Source organism: Akebia trifoliata, chromosome 6 (genome assembly GCF_017979445.1).
Source record: "Akebia trifoliata isolate Shusen 1 chromosome 6, ASM1797944v1, whole genome shotgun sequence".
In the NCBI taxonomy this organism is placed as follows: Eukaryota; Viridiplantae; Streptophyta; class Magnoliopsida; order Ranunculales; family Lardizabalaceae; genus Akebia; species Akebia trifoliata.
In genome coordinates, this window is record NC_141380.1 from 27,002,976 (window position 1) to 27,020,454 (window position 17,479).

General features: G+C 35.6%; 1 protein-coding gene across 15 annotated transcripts in view; it reads left to right on the top strand.

Moving 5' to 3' along the window:
- The first annotated feature begins 364 nt into the window (after positions 1 to 364).
- Positions 365 to 17,479, top strand: part of LOC147400574 (mediator of RNA polymerase II transcription subunit 15a-like) — a 37,547-nt gene continuing 20,432 nt past the window's right edge. For 5 of the 15 annotated variants that reach the window (XR_015179418.1, XM_086446281.1, XM_086446280.1 and 2 more), the window contains exons 1-3: positions 368 to 455; positions 565 to 650; positions 3,658 to 3,763. Coding sequence is in view for 7 of the 15 variants with exons in the window: in XM_086446281.1 (XP_086302407.1) it covers positions 565 to 650; positions 3,658 to 3,763 (192 nt within the window). In the remaining 8 variants the exon portion in view is untranslated. The other 10 variants (XR_015179411.1, XR_015179412.1, XM_086446279.1 and 7 more) reach the window with 5 other exon arrangements.

A 17,479-nucleotide genomic window follows, 5' to 3' on the forward strand; every position in this document is an offset into this window, starting at 1 on the left:
AAGCATGAAATAATATTTTTGGATGCCACAATGTGAATCCAATGACCCGTAGTAATGGTGAAATCCTTGCTAACTTAGTAAGACTAGTCAGATAATTTCAAATCAGGCCCACACATCCCTCTCATATCCAAGAAAAAACTTTCCTTACTAAGTAAGATTGCACGAAGCTCCCAAATCTTAAATATTTATTTTTTCGAAATTCATAGAATTTTATCCTTTACAACCTGTGATATTGGATCATGTTTTCTGATGGCATGAGGTGAGCTCAACGACCCTTAGTAAGATTTGAAATCTTATTAAGTTAGTAAGGCTAGTCAGATTCTTACTGAAACGTGTCGGTTTTATAAGAAAAAATATGACACTATATAAACCAGACCATTTTTAAGACGTTTTAGTTCAAATTTTTCTTTTTTCAGTCAAGGAGAGTGACAGATTAGGCTTCTCTGCTTCTTCAGGTAGAGTGATGTAGAGTTTCTCTCTCTCTCTCTCAATCTCCCTGTTTGTTCTGGTTTTGATTCGTGGAATTTGTTCTTGTTTTCTTGAAATCGAATCTTGTTTGGATAGATGGAGAACAGTAAGTGGAAACCAACTCAAGTGGATTGGAGAACTCAACTTTCACAAGATTCTCGTCAACTAATCATCAACAAGATGTAAACTTATCTATACTGACTTTTGTCTCAATTCTAATTTCTGGGTAGAATTTTATTTGATTGTTTAATTTGATCTTTTTTGAAAGTTATCGAATTATCCCAACTATTTCTGTTCCTGTATTTCAGTTATTTTGATTGTAATCTTTGTGGAGAATGTAATTTAGAATAAATTAGTTAGGGGATTAGTGATTATTAACAGTGAATTACAGGGTATTCTATGTGAAGAAGTATCGATATTGGTCGATAATGGTAACAATTTATTAGAAAGTAGAAGAGGGTACTAAATGATTAGGATTCTATGAGAATTCTCATAGCCATGATTTTGCGGATCGGATGTTGAATTTCTCAATCCCTTGGTTTTTTTTTTCTAACATTACAAATAACTAAGGGTGTGTTTGATTCCGCATGCGAAATCACATTCATATGTTTGATTGATTTTTTTTCATGAAAAATGTTTTTTCACCTTCATCAAAAAGTCCAAGGTTGGATTTCATTTTCCTATCATTTTTTAACCTATACGCTATACCCATAGAAAAATGAAATCCACCCCCAGATTAAAACCCTAATCTCTCTCTCTCAAGCACCACCGTCACCATTGGCACTGCTGACGACTACCACGGTCGTTGTCACTATTGCCACCGATGATCCCCCCCCCCCCTCTCTCTCCTCCTTTCCCCCTTGTATTTTCTAGATGCAATAAAAAAATGGACTTTGGTTTTTCCACTTTACACATTTTCCACTCCCATGTTCCCATTGATTTCAAAATCCACAGGAAATGAATTTCCATGCTATCAAACATACACTCATGGTTCAAAATCTCGGTTTGAAACGTGATTGGAACCAATAATATTAAAGTTTCGGTGGTTTTTCTGAAAAAAAGAGAAGAAAAATGAAATGGGGAGAGAAGAAGTAGGAAGGAAGAGAGAAGAAGAAGGAAGGAGGAACTTGGGTGAGGTCGCTGATTCGCCGGAGTTACATTTACAACGTCGAATTCATTGTGAAATCCCCAGTCGTCTTCTTCTTTAGTTTTTCCCCTTTTCTAAAAATAATGAAGTCTGCTGCTGTTGGTTTTATCGAAAACATGCTCCTGACTTTAGTCTTCCATGGAAGACTGAGGTTATTTAGATAAAGACCCCATATTTTTGTAAATATTTGATAAACCTTGTGCTTTCAAACTAATGATATGCCCCTTGACCACAGTCTTCTATGAAGAATCTATTAAAAAGGTCAATTTAATGTTTTGAATGTTTCATAATGTTTCGGTATCGTTTCGATTTTTTCAAAAATCGAAACATTGAATCAAAACGAGATTTTAAACCATGCATACACTAATTTTTTTTTCCAATGGTTGGATTACAATCTGTGACTATTGACTTTATCATTACTCGAGGTTTTGTCTTGGTTGACTTATGCTATATGTGCAAAGCCTCCATTTTTTGATTCATTGTGACTTTGCTAGTGTCATTTGGTCTCATTTTTTTCTTTTCTTTTTGGCATTCGATCTAGGTCAGTTTGATCACTACCAAAGTTGGCTGTCTGCATAGTTTTTTGGCTGCAAAAAGATTGTAGGGATTTGGTTCTGTTGGGGCTTATTGAAGGAATAGAGTAGCCACATTTTTTAGATTAATGAGCATAATGTCAGGAGATCATCATCAACATTATGGGTCTCATATTTTTCTAGTGAAGAAATTTGACAATTTTGAGGGTTGTTTCTTTGAGAAGTTTCTTCTAAATTGGGACAGGGTTTATAATGAGAAATCATACTTAGCAAAAAAAAAAACAATTGAGAAAGTATTGCTTTGAAGTTGGGTTTCGTGTTTGTGGGTTTTTATACCTAAGAAGATATTTGTCAGACATGACAATCGGGATGTAAATTGTAAGGACGATAAAATAGAGAACGCTATTACATTTACTTTTAGTAAGTTGGTATCCATCATTTTACCTTTTCTTTTTTTGTTATCTTTAATCAAAAGATTATTACAAAGAGAGGACCACTTGGAGCGATGATTAATACCTGCCCCGTGTCTTGCTCACGCCAGACAGTGCTACGTGACACACTATCTTATACAAAAACTGATCCTGTGAATATTTGGCCAACCCCCAGAATTCAGTATGCTGATTTTCTGTGTGTAGGTTCAACAAGGGTTGGACTAAACAACATTCAAGGGGTTGGTGGGCCAAAGTGTGGCATTTTTCACAATTTGGCATGATCAACACATGAGATGGGCATTAGGGACCAATGCTGAAGGTGTCACACATCGTGATAACAAGTATTGCTATCAGCTTTATACGATATGTATTTCTGTATATTAGTGTGTTTGTGGAACTGTACTAGTTATAACAAAATTAATTTATGTCATGTTTCGCTAAAATAAACGTGGACTCAGCAAAAAAAAAAACTGTATTTTTTTTTACAGGTAAAATTTTATTAAGACTAAAGAAGACTTGGCTAAAAATGAAAGATATATTTAGAATCAATGACTTTACACACTTGCCTATGTTTTAATAGGTTATTTTGCTTTTAGTTTAACTGCATTTTAGAATGGTTGAGCGTGAGAGTTAATTCTTGTGTGGTCGGGCAAGATGAATTAGTTACTGTGACACTGATTCACATTTGTGTAATTCTGCTTTTATACACTATCCATATGATCCTAGCATGCTTGTGCAATCAGAACACTGAAGCCCTGGTATAGAAGGGTGTTTATGGGAAATGGTAGGGTAATCATGTTGTTCTTGAGGATTCACATTTCGAAAATTCTTGTTTGTATCTCTAAGATGTTGTATACAATGTACAATAATAATTTAAAGTTGTATTGATGATTTGATCTAATCCAATTACTAAAGTTCCATTGAATATCACTTCACTTCAGATTTTTTATTGTAACTCGACACCTGCATCTAGTTTTAGCTTTTAAGAATTTATGTTTTCTTTTAGTGGCTGCTATGCTTCTATATGACACCCACCCATCTATATAACCTATTAAAGCTAATTGTTTCACATGTATAGAACGGATACTTTAAAGGGGCACCTTCCTTCTTACGAACCCGAGGGAATATTAGAGGAAATTGCTGTAAGGTTTGAGGAAGAGATTTACTCTACTGCCACAAGCCAGGTACATCCATTACTCAGATGGTGTATTCTCTCTGTAATTTGTACTTTGTCTTGCTTTTTTTTTTTTTTTTGCAAGTTGCCCATACATTGACCTGCTTGTTCTTATCAACTTGTTATTCCGTTGAATTTTCTATGCAATATTTATGTTACTTGCTCTGTAATATGGGTGCTTCCAGAATGCTAATTTATTTATTTAAACTTTTTTTTTTCTTGTGGATAAGTTCTGCCCATTTTTGCATACTTAACCATGATTGATACATTTATTTAGCCGGTTGCTTGCTTCAAACATAAACTCAATCTATGAATTTGCTTTGTTCCCTTTGTTTTTTGGAGGGTACAACTTGTAATTTATTTTCTAGTAAAAGTATATATTTGCATCTATCAATTTTAATTTTAAATTATGATTCACCCCATATGATTCAATACCTTGATCTATATAGTATTTCAAATAGGAAAAAAATTTCCAGAGAAATGTTCTTGATTTGGACAAGAGAAGAAAGATCCTGGGACTTTGCTTTAGAAGAAACTTCAATGATTGGGTAACATCCATAACAGACCTATTTGGAAGAAGCTTCATGATGAAGTTCTCTTGGAGAAAGCGTTGTACTTCTTGCGGTATACTCCTTGTAATTCTAGATTTTCAAAGTCCCCCATTGGGAGGTTCAAATTCCTTCATAGATGTCTTTTTTGTTTGGACCGCCACGTTGAACAAGATCTTCACTGCTGGTGTATTCTAATGACCTGCATGATCGTTATTTTCGATTTTTGTTGTCTACAAAAAAAAAAAAAAAAAACAAAACAAACAAACAGTGGTGAAATTGTCAAATCATTTACTCATTTTTTGTAAGATAGCCAATGCAATATGGTCCCACTTTTCAACCTCCTTATTCACTGGATCCTACCCCAACACGTTCTTTCACTTTTTCAAGTTGTTATTCGATGACCTTTATTTTTAAAGGGAGGATTTTATATTTTGATATGTTTGGGCGTTTAGAATGAGGAAACAACTTTGATAGAAAGGAAAGTTCATTCCTAGAGGCATCTTCTCTTGGTATAAGCTCCATTTGGAGTTAAAGGAGCTTTTCTTTGATTATTTTGTTTTTAGGTGGGAAAACATCACATTTGAAAGAGATTTTTTTATTGGTTCTGTTTTTTCTCAAAGCTTGGTCCTTTTTTTTTTTATGAGTAAAAAGTTCATTAAATAACAAAATAACTTTTTCAACATGTTAAACTTTTTCTAATACTTTGGTTTTGATAATCACCTTGAAGCTTTATATCATAAATTGCAATCAAAATTACTTGTTTTCTCATGCATTATCCCCCTTGGATGAATTGAATCTTTACTCATATGAATGATTTGGCCACAAATTTCCAATAAGTTGCTAGCTTAACATAGTCTTCCTTCATTTAACTTTGGAATTATTAATATGAGGCTAAACTTTATATTAACAAAAGGTAGGAATGAAGAAATCTACCAAGTAAATTGAGGAAATTATATTCTTCTAAGCTTTAAAAAGAGTGTTAAAATCAACGAAGGCGGTTGATGAGAAATATGTCATGCCCCAAAATCCTAACACATCCCTATGATTAAGTGTTAGAATGTGAAAGTTAACTAGCGACCTAGAAACTACTCCAAAGCAACACAACACAATGCTTAAGTAGCACACCTGAGAGACAGATGCATCGAAGAGCACCAAATTATCATATGCAAACTATAAATGAGACACCACAGGCATGATTTAAAATGTCGTTCCGTTTCGTACGAAACATTGACTTTTGAACAACCAAGACAAAATTGTATTGAAATTGAAACATGCGGAGCTTTCCTTGATTTCTCTAAGAAATTAGAGAAGGAAATTGGGGGGGGGGGGGGGGGGGGGGGGAAGAGAGAGAGACCTGTGTGGTTGAGCGATATCGTCGGATTCATGTCGACGTTCAAGGTAAGCTCATTTTCTTCTTCTTTTCTTCCTTTTTTTCTTCTGCTTCTTACTTGATTTTTTTCAAGAGACAAAAAAGTTTCCTTTGACCTCGGTCTTTTTTAGAAGACTTATTTATTTATTTAAACTCCCCCCTATTTTTATTTATTAATAAATTTATATATTTGCATCTATCAATTTTTTTTTTTATTCTTTAACTTGTGACTCATCCCATATGATTCAATACGTTGAAGTATATAGTATTTCAAATAGGAAATTTTTTTCCAGAGAAATGTTCTTGATTTGGACAAGAGAAGAAAGATTCTGAGACTTTGCTTAAGAAGAAACTTCAATGATTGGGTAACATCCATAACAGACCTATTTGGAAGAAATTTCATGATGGAGTTCTCCTGATGAAAGCATTGTACTTCTTGTGGGATACTCCTAGTAATTTCAGAATTTTAAAGTCCACCATCGGGAGGTTCAAATTCCTTCATAGATGTCTTCTTTGTTTGGACTGCCACGTTGAACAAGATCTTCACTGTTTGTGTATTCTAATGGCCTGCATGATCGTAATTTTAGATTTTTGTTCTGTCTACAAAAAAGAAAAAAAGAAAAAAAAAATAGTGGTGAAAATGTCAAATCATTACTTATTTATTGTAAGATAGCCAATGCAATATGGTCCCAATTTTCAACCTCCTTATTCATTGGATCCTACCCCAACATGTTCTTTCTTTATTCCAAGTTGTTATTCGATGACCTTTATTTTTAAATGGAGGATTTTATATTTTGATATGTTTGGGCATTTAGAATGAGAAAACAATCTTAATAGAAAGGAAAGTTCATTCCTAGAGGCGATCTTTGAAATCTTAACCCTCATCTTCTCTTGGTATAAGCTCCATTTGAAGTTAAAAGGAGTTTTTCTTTGAGTATTTTGGTTTTAGTTGGGAAAACATCACGTTTGAAAGAGATTTTTTTATTGGTTCTTTTTTTTCTTTCTCAATTTTATGTTCTAAGGTTTGTCTTGTTTTTTTTATTTTGTAGTTTTTTTATTAGTAAAAATTTCATTAAATAACAAAATAGAGGCGGTTGATGAGAAATATGTTGCGCCCCAAAATCCTAATACATTTCTCCATGATTAAGTGTTAGAATCTTAAAGTTAACTAGCAACCTAGAAACTGCTCCAAAGCAATACAACACATTTCTCAAGCACACCTGAGAGATGGATGCATCTAAGAACACCAAATTGTCATATGTAAGCTATAAATGAGACACCACAGGTATGGTTTAAAATGTTGTTCCGTTTCTTACAAAACATTTTGACTTTTGAACAATCGAGACGAAATTGTACAAAAATCGAAACATATGAAGCTTTCATTGATTTCTCTTAGAAATCAGAGAAGAAAATGGGGGGGGGGGGGGGGGGAGTGAGAGACCTGTGTGGCTGAGTGATGTCGTTGGATTTGTGTTGACGTTCGAGGTAAGCTCATTTTCTTCTTCTCTTTTTCGTCTTCTTCTTGTGCTTTTTCGATTTTTGTCAAGAGACAAAGAAGTTTCCTTTGACCTTGGTCTTCTTTAGAAAACTTATTTATTTATTTAAACTCCCCCTTGTTTTGGTAAATATTTGAGATACCTTATGTCTTCAAACTAACCACATGCTTGATGTAGATAAGTTTGCCAACACTTATCTCAATACCTATGATCGAGTTAAGATGTGTAGAAGAAAGAAATCAGCAACATTGATAAAATCAAATCAGTCAAAATCAAGTTAATTCAGTTTGATCGAGTTAACTCAATCCAATCTTTGACTAGTCCACAAGGACTAGTCCAACTTCTCTTAGGACTCTTTCTTTTATTGAGTTTCTATTTGTTAAGTTGCTTAAGTAGTCCTAGTTAGTTTCTAATTTTTTTTATGTTTCTATTCTTTTCTAAAACGCGTTTTTATTTTTTAGGTTATAATTAGAAGTCCTTTTAGATGTCCAAATTAAGTTCTAATAGGATTAAAAGGTTAGTAATAAGTTATAGATAGATTAGGACATTACTTTTTAGTATTTTAGAAGGTTTCTAAGTTGTTATGAGTTATTTATATAAAGAGCTCCAATAAAAAAAAAACAGCAAGTTAGTTTTTTTGAAGATTGATTAATAAATAAAAAAGAAGAGACTTCTTCCCTTTCATTTTTATTTTGAGCATAAGAACCCGATATTAGTTCGTAATTTTAGTGTTTGCGATTGATTTCTATCAATCTTAAATCTTGATTGAAGTTTTTAGTCTGTTTTGCTCAACATAGAGATTCTTCATTACTCTTAGTTCTTTGGATTTTACCCCAAAATCAGATTTTTCACATAAACTTTAGGTTTGTGTGTTCTACCCTACATCAATGCCCCTTGTCCATAGTTTATTGAACAAGACTTTTCAAAAAAGTCTTAATTTAAAGTATTGAATGTCTCAGAATGTATGGGGAATGTTTCATATTGTTTCTGGTTTGATTTGGTAGTGTTTCGATATTTCAAAAAACCGAAACATTGATTCGAAACGAGATTTTGAACCATAACCACAGGCCTATTATGCCCAATCGAAAACCTAGACAACTCCCACACTCTACTCCTTTCCCCAACATACTTCACAAAACCTTTGCAATAATAATGAAAGGGACAAAGTGGTCCCTTTTCTAAGACCCCCTTGATCTTTCTCACTGAAATATGTCCTCTGTTAGTCGATCTCAATTTATTAAATGATCTTTTCTTTATTTTGCACCCTCTTTTAATCTTACTAACTGAAAATATCCCCCTCTCTCTTAGCTCATTTTTTTTTCTTGTGTGACGCTGTCCCTAACAATTATTCATAGAAAATAATACAATAGAAACTTAGGCACTATAAATCTATATAATATTGTCCTACACACTTAACAACTATAAAAGATTATGAATCATCCATATTAAAAACTCAAGTATAAGTTCCTATGATATTTTCTTAACACCAAAACAACTGATTAAATGAGAAAATTTCTAGCATAATTTTGTGTTCTAGAAAGAGATCGTCTGAGTGCATGCCTTTTTCTCATGTGATTCTCTCTTAAAACTCCTAATATGGAAACTATTATCCTAGAAACTTCACTAGTAAAATTTATCATGAACAATTCATATAGATTCTCTTGTGATGGTATCTTTCCTCATGATGCTTTCTTAGCAATTCCTTATATAGAGAATTGTATCTTAGAAACTTAATGACTAATAAGCTATTATTTGTCGTCCACGTAAGTTATTGAAATATGGGTTCTAAATGAATCTTCATTGATCTATATCCATTTTACACAAGAAGCTGACCTAAGAAGATGATGTTAGAAATTTTCAATTTCGAAGTGGTTGCAACTCCCCCCCCCCCCCCCAACCACAAAAAATCCTTTCCCTTTCAGTTGACCCCCCTCCCTGTTTTTCCTTTACTAAAAAAATATATCAATTTTTTAAAGCTTCAATTTGACTAATAGTTCAACTGTTTGACCAAATATTTTCTTAGGCAACCTCAAACTTTTTAAGTCTCAACTTGGTAGATTGAGCCATTGGTGTTTGATGATAGTCCATTTTCAAGTGTCTTAACTCCTTTGCATGTCTATTTAATATGGTTGTTTTACATAAAATGAACATATGCAATTTCCAACCTTTGTGTTATCTTTTCCCTAGAAATATTATGTTCTAATAGACCAATTTGTCATTGTTTTGTTATTTGGAGAGGTATGAAAAGATATTACAATCTGCCATTAGAAACAATTCCAGTCAATTGTATTCTAAACCAAGTTTGTCGGTTACCTTTGATTAACCACGACTCGTGTGTTGGGGAAAATATTGGTTTAAAAACACCAACTCTCTTGTGCATTGGATTCTTTTTCTCCTTATCGTGGGTATCGCCACCCTTCGAGTGAGACTAATCCTAAAATCACATGCACCACCCCTCAGAAAGTCCTACGTGCAACTAGTTGAGGCGAGGATCAATCGGGAGAGTGCCCCCAAGGAATTCATTGCTTCGTGGGTTTCAAACACTTGACCTACCATTCTTGAGGAGCTTATTAATGCTTGGCTTGCCTCTAGGCCGATTCCTTGGGGTTAAATAGCATTAGGAGAGAAATGGTCATTTCTTTGAAGAATGAGAACATGTTGTATGTGAGATTATCATATATATTCTAGGATTTCTTTTCTTCTTGTACAAAGCTTTTGAGGAGGTCCATGGAGACTTTTTTGAAGATTTTGTATTTAGATGGAATAGTACATGTAATATTGGGGACTATGGTGATCATGACAACATGTGGGGGAAAGTAATTTCGATAAAATTTGAGGAGAGGGTTTTTTATTGGAAAAGTGATTTGACTCGTTCTTCTTATGGCTTGGTTTTAAGAGGACGTTCATTGATTAGTAGGTGGATTCTATATCTAGGCTTAATATTTGTGTTGCCTCAGAGCTCCTCATTGGTGATGATGAGGGTCGTCAGGTATGGGAAGGAAGAAGATCGAGGGTTTCTCGCTCAATTCTTTTTATTAGTTTCTCTCTCAGACGTCGTTCCATCCTTTCCTACCTTAGCGATTTGGGGCCCTAGGGTTCCTTTAAAAGTTTCATTTTCATTGGGACTATGGCTTTGCGTAAAGATTCTTACAACAGATAATGTCATTTGGAGGTCTCCCTTATTCCAAATTTTTGTACCATGTGAAAGGTTGATGGTGAATCTGTTGATCATGTTCTCATACACCCCAAGCTTTTTGGGGAGGTTCGGTCCCACTCCTTTGACTTGTTTGGGATTCATGCCTTTCTTCCCAAGATGATTTGCTTTCTATTTGAGAATTGATCATCTCTTGACTTTGCCTTTTTTGCGTTCAAGAGGTATTTGTGGAGTATTTTCCTTTTGCCATTTGTTGGGTGTTTTGGAAGAAATGAAATGTGAAGGTCTTTGAAGATGAGGAAGCTTGTTCTAGGAGTTTATTTTATCCATTTTGGGTTTTACAATTTTTTGGTGTAAAATTTCTAGAAAATCTACAAGTGTCTTTTTTGAAGATTTCTTGGGGAGTTGGGACTAGGTTTGTGGTAGGGCTGCTATGCTAGGGTCTTTTGAATTGCGTTTCTTCTCTTTTTTTAATAAAGCTTATATTTATTGTAGGAGATTATTTTGGTCTCCCACTCCTCAAGATCTGTGATGCAATTAATGTTGCTTTCCGGTTGTCTTCTCCAATGGATCTTTCTCTTTCTAATCGTCTTCTCCGTCAATCTTTACTTGAAAAAACACTAGTATGGTGCCGGCCAAAGAGCTTTCGATGACCAAGTTAATACTTGATAAAAATGCAGAGCACGGAGAAGTAAATTAGATGTAGAGAGTTGTTATGTGATTTTTTGCCTTGTGACTTGCGTCAGAAAAGTCTCCCTATTTATAGAGTGAGCTCATTAATATGGGGCATTAAACTCAGTTGTAACCACTTCCCATGTTTCCTTGCATTTATATCCTTAAAGACCCAAGATGCATTGATAATCTTATGAACGCACTCCTCGTGGTTCTTGTAACTTACATGAGGTATGTCATTTTTGTGTAACTTCCCCAAGTCAATGACTATTCAGTTTCCAGAGTTGACTCAGTCAAGTTATGTCTATAATTCGTTCAGATGTGATTTCTATCAGGCTCTTAGCGATTAGTGTAGTAATAACACCTCCTTTATCGTGTTGGTACTTAAATAGCGTAACTGTACTGCATCCTGGGTAGTTTAGTATCAATTTTGGTGTTATTGTGTTGGTACTCAGGTTGCTTTACTTGAGTTAGTGATTAAATTGGTAGTAGCACCTTCTGTGGTGCATCGCTACTAGGGTAGCTTTATATTTTTCTTAGTATGTTATTCTTCGTGTGACAAATTCATGAAAATCCAAAGAGAGCATTAGTGAGAGATTATACTTTGTTCTTCATGGTATTAGGAGGGTTAATGGTAGGAAAAGGAGGGTTTTGCCGTGGTTTAAAATCTTGTTTTGTTCGGTTATCTCGTTTTTTTTTTTTTTTTTCAAAAATTGAAACGAGACCAAAATTGTTAAGTAACTCTATTTTATTAGTTTTTTTGAGTTTTTTGTCTTTTTCACTTATTAGACTATGCAATCCCTTTAAAGCCTAATTAGGGCTAAGCAATTAATCACTTTTTCAGTTCTCTCAATTCAATTTGGTATCAGAGCCTACCTCCATCGCCCCTTCCTTACTATAAATCCCATCGTCCCTCTCCTCTCTTAAATCCATCTTCAACATCACTTGTCTTCGATTAAAACATCACCCCTACAGGGGTTTTTTACTCCATACCCTAATCACACCATGTGATAAAGTCGTTAGAATGTTTTGAAGCCCTACGGCAATAACAGAGGTGCTGTTTTTTTGTTTTTTTGTGGCTTTTAGGCCAAACAATGGACTTAGACCATCCATAGAGACCTGCGGCAACAACCCCTTGGTTGTACAAAATCGAGCAAGTGTTGTTTGGGGGTTTCGATCATAATAGGGTGCTGTTTTGGGGGTTTCGATCACAGCAGAGGTGCTGTTTGGAAGTTTCGATCACAGTAGGGTACTGTTTTGGGGTTGTGCTCACAGCAATGTTGCTGTTTGAAAGTTACAACAACAACAAGTTGCTGTTTGAAGCTTACAACAGCTACAAAACTACTCTTAGGTGCCCTACGATTGTGTTAATGACTTCTCTGGTCACCTATAACTATGTTTAATCACCTTCCACACCTCTTACAATCATGTATTGCCACCTTTAGGGTGCTGCAATCAGTTTCTCCTTGTGAGTCGTCCCTTCATCTTATTTGAACTCTCTTCAAACCACAACACGTCGACTCTTTGATGGCTTCCAAGATGTCCTCTTTTTCGATCACTGGTAATAATGATGGATCGGACGGTCTTCCCTATCATTTGACCGACTTCCCAGGCATTCAAATTACCCTTTTGAAATTAGATGGTCCTAATTATCTTCTTTGGGCATGATCGGTTGAAATGTTGATTGTGGAAAATGAAAGATCGGTTATCTCACAGGGACGGACAAACAACCCGCACCGACTGACACTACTTATTCCCAATGGTTTACTAATGACTCTATGGTCCGTTCTTGGCTTGTTACATTTATACAACCACACATTGTGGTTGGTTTTATGTTCTCCATGACAGCAAAATAGATATGAGATTCCTCAAAGAGTATCTACTCACAATGTCAAAACTATGTACAGATCTTTAATTTAGAGTGTGAGATTTCCCCGCTTTCACAAGATGACTCTTCAGTCACCACTTATATATCACAGCTACGTGCTCGATGGGAAGAGTTGACTTTATATTCCTCGTCCTATGCTTGGAAGGACTCTCTTGATAAGGCATTATATGCGTCGATTCTGGATAAGAATCGAGTTTTTCAATTTCTAGCCGATTTCTAGGATGAGTTTAAGCATGCGAGAGTTCATTTATTGGGTATGGATCCTTTTTCGTTCATACAGACTGCATATTCTTATGTCTTAGCTGATGAGAGTCACACAACTGTCCTACCTCACTCTTCAAGAGACCACTCTACTATGCTTGCTCGCATACTTTCTCCACACTCTTCTAGTTGATCTCTGCCTACACGTCAGCGACATAAGTGTGATCATTGTGGAAAGTTAAGTCACATGAAGGCATGTTGCTATGCTTTTCATGGTCGTTCTAATTAGTAACGTTAACTGTCTTAACGATATTTAGCTCATGTAGTCTCTCAGTTGACTACTGATCCGGTACTCTTTTCAGTTACTACCTCCTCTTCGAATTCAGTATTTATGCCCCAAGTTGAGCTTGATAAGTTTAGGAAATTCTTTAATCAGATGGAAACTTCATCTCAGCCGATTTCTACTTTCGCTCACTCAAGTACTTTTGCATCTGTACATAGTGTTTTCACTACTTCCTCACCATGGATCATGAATTCTGGTGCCTTAGCTAACATGACCGGTAAGTCCTCCCCGTTCAAAATCTATAGTGTTTGTTCTGGTCATCGCAAAGTTCATTTTGTTGATGGTTTTTTGTCTTCTATACTTAGTCAAGGTCATTTTTCTGTTACACCGTCTTTATTTTTAACTAATACACTGCATGTTCCTCAATTTACTATTAATCTTGTCTTTGTTAATAGCATTACCAAGCATTTGAATTGCAGTGTAACTTTTTATTCCTCTCATTGTGTCTTTCATGATCTGGGATCGAAGAGGACAATTGGCACTAGACATGAAGTGAATGACTTGTATCTATTGGATGCACCTGTTTCACCTAGCACTCATTTTGTTTCTCAGCTTAGTAGTAGTAGTCAGTCTAGTAAGGCATTTGTAATGCGTTAACACTTACTCTTATGCCATATTTCTTTTGGATATTTGAAATACATGTTCCCTGCTTTATTTAATAATAACAATATGCTTGATTTTTCTTGTGAAACTTATCAATTAGCTAAACATGTTCGTTCTCATTATCCTATTAGTATGAATACTCCTGCACCTGCTTTGTTTAACCTAATTCACTCTGATGTGTGGGGTCCTTCCTCTATCACATCCACTTTTGATTTTCGCTATTTTGTCCTATTCATTGATGAACATAGTCGTACCACTTGGGTCTATCTTATGAAACACAAGAGTGAAGTATAAGAGATCTTCAAGCAATTTCTTACTGTTCATACCCAGTTTGGTCGTACCATCAAGACTTTCCGTTCTGATCATGGTACAGAGTACACCTATAGTGAGGTATTGAAAATTTGTTTAGAGTCTGGCATTGAGCGTCAAATGTCCAATGTTAAGACTTCTCAGCAAAATGGTCAATCAGAAAGGAAAAATCATTATATTCTGGAGTTAGTCTGTGCCTTTTCTATTGGCATGAACATGCCACAATTCTATTGAGCCGATGCAGTTCTTACTGTTGTTTACTTTATTAATCGGACCCGCTCCCGGATTCTTCAGTTTGCTACTCCATTATCTCAGTTCCATTTGGATCGCCCCTTGTCTCCACTTCCTTCGCGTGTATTTGGGTGCGTCTGCTTTGTTCAAATTCTTAATCAAACTCGTATTAAACTTGACCCTAAAACTATAAAATGTATTTTTTTTTGTTATTCTTCTATCCAGGAAGGATATCGTTGTTATCATCCTCTTTCTCGAAGGCGTTTAATTTCTCGGGATGTCTCTTTCTTTAAGCATAACTCATACTATACTGGGTCAGTTAGCATTCAATCTGAGTGGTTTCCTCTAGATTCCATTGATGATGACCCTTCTCCCTTGTTGTTTCCTCTTCCTATGCATGTTCCTCCTTCTCCATCTCCTGTCAGTTCGTCACCACCTCAATTGCAGGTTTATTCTCAGTAGCCACACATTACTACCATCACTTCTATGCCAGACCAGCTCGCCTCCAGCTCCGCCACTTACTGTTCTTTGTGATGATCGTCCTATCATTATTCGCAAGGGTAAGCGTACTTGTACTTATCCCATTTTTAATTATGTATTTAATTCTGTTCTCTCACCCTCCTATCGGAGTTTTCTGGCTTTTGTTTCTACTGCTTCTCTTCCTAATACTGTTGCAGATGTTATTACTCATCTTGAATGGCGAGTAGGTATGGTTGATGAATTGAATGCTCTTGAAAAAACTTGGACTTAGGAACTAGTTCCTCTTCCTCCTGGGAGGAAAGTTGTGGGATGCCGTTGAGTTTTCACCATTAAGCATAATCCTGATGGTTTTATTGCTCGGTATAAGGTCCGTTTGGTGGTCAAAAGTTATGCTCAGATTTATGGGATTAATTACCAGGAGACATTTGTTATTGTTGCTAAGATGACCACCATTCGAGTTCTCTTTTCTGTTGTTGCTATCAGAGGGTGGTCCCTCTTTTAGTTAGATGTCAAGAATGCATTTCTCAATGGTGATCTTTAGGAAGAAGTTTATATGGTCCAACCTCCTGATTTTCTTGCATCTACTTCTTTTGGACATGTCTATCGTCTTCGTCGTTCTTTGTATGGACTGAAGTAGTCTCCTCGCGCATGGTTTGAGCGTTTTACTAAGGTAATGCATCAGTTTGATTTCTATCAGAGTTTGTTGATCATACCATTTTCCTGCGCCACTCCCAGGGCAAAACTGTCGCTCTGATTATTTATGTGGATGATATTGTCCTTATTGTAGATGATTGTGATGGCATTAACGAGGTAAAATCTTATTTAGAACGTCAATTTGAGATTAAGGACCTTGGGCATTTTCGCTATTTTTTGGGCATTGAGGTTGCGCGGTCCCATTCTAGTATTTTTATCTCTCAACATAAATATGTCCTTGATTTGTTTAGTGACTTTGGTCAATTTGGTTCTCGTCCTGTCGATACTCCTGTTGGGTAGAATCACAAGTTGATTGATTCTGAGGGGGAGTATCTGTCGGATATTGGTCAGTATCAGTGTCTTGTTGGAAAACTGATCTACTTGTCTATGACTTGTCTCGACATTGCCTATGTTGTTAGTGTTGTAATTCAGTTCATGCGCTCTCCTAGCACATTTCATCTTACTGCTGTTTATCGTATTTTTAGATTTCTTAATGGATATCCTGGTCGAGGTATTTTGTTTAGTAATCATGGTCATCTTCGCGTTGAAGTATGGACAAATGCGGATTATGCTGGTTCAATGACCGATAGATGGTCCACTTCTGGGTAATGTACTAAAGTTGGTGGCAACTTAGTAACTTGGCGCAGTAAGAAGCAGGATGTGGTTTCTCGGTCCAGTGCTGAGTCAAAGTACAAAGCTATGACACTTGGAGTGTATGAGTTGTTGTGGCTCAAGACCTTACTAGTTGATTTGTGTCTTTCTGTGACAACCCCCTTCTCACTATATTGTGATAATAAATCACCTATTAACATAGCAGCAAATCCGGTTCAACATGACAGAACGAAGCATATCGAAGTTGATCGACATTTCATTAGAGAGAAGATTGTGTCTAGGCAGATTTGTACTCTCTTTGTTCCTACATCTCAACAACTTGCTGATATTTTTTACTAAAGGTGTTAGCAAAACCGCCTTTGAAGGTGTTTTGTCTAAGTTAGGTGTTGCCGATATCCATGTACCAACTTGAGTGAGAGTGTTGAATAACTCTATTTTATTAGCTTTTTTGAGTTTTTTTTTTTTTGTCATTTTTAGTCTTTTCCACTTATTAGACTATGTAATCCTTTTAAAACCTAATTAGGACTGAGTAATTAATCACTTTTTCAGTTCTTTCAACTCAATTAAAACATTACCAAAAAATTCCCAGACAAACGAGACATTCTGATACATTAATATGAACATCTGTGAAGTCTTTTAGAAGATACCTAGGTTAAGAGGCATGTCATTCTTTAAAAACATGGCTATCTCAAATATTTACAAAATGTGAAGGGGATCTATCTAACTAAGTTAGTCTTTGATAGAAGACTAAGGTCAGTGGCATGTTATCCCTTTAAGAACATAGATTTTTGGAATCTAGAATATGAAAAAGAAACCAAAAGAAGAGAGAGAGAGATAGAAGGAGCTAACCTGAATTTGTGCAACTCCGACGATCCAGGTTCTTATCTCTTTTCACCTTCTCTATCTGTATTTCTTTTGGATCTCCCACTCTTTTTTTTTTTTTTTTTTACGAAAAATCAAACGAGATTTGCAATGTTCTGATTTTGTACTTGTTTCATTTTGGAACATTGAAAATCCTAAACGTAACGAAATTTTAAACCATGGGTGTTGCAAACCCAAGTGAAGGAAAGAGAAATCTGATAATCGGGGGCGGAAGAGGACGACTGCCCCAAGAGGGCCAAACC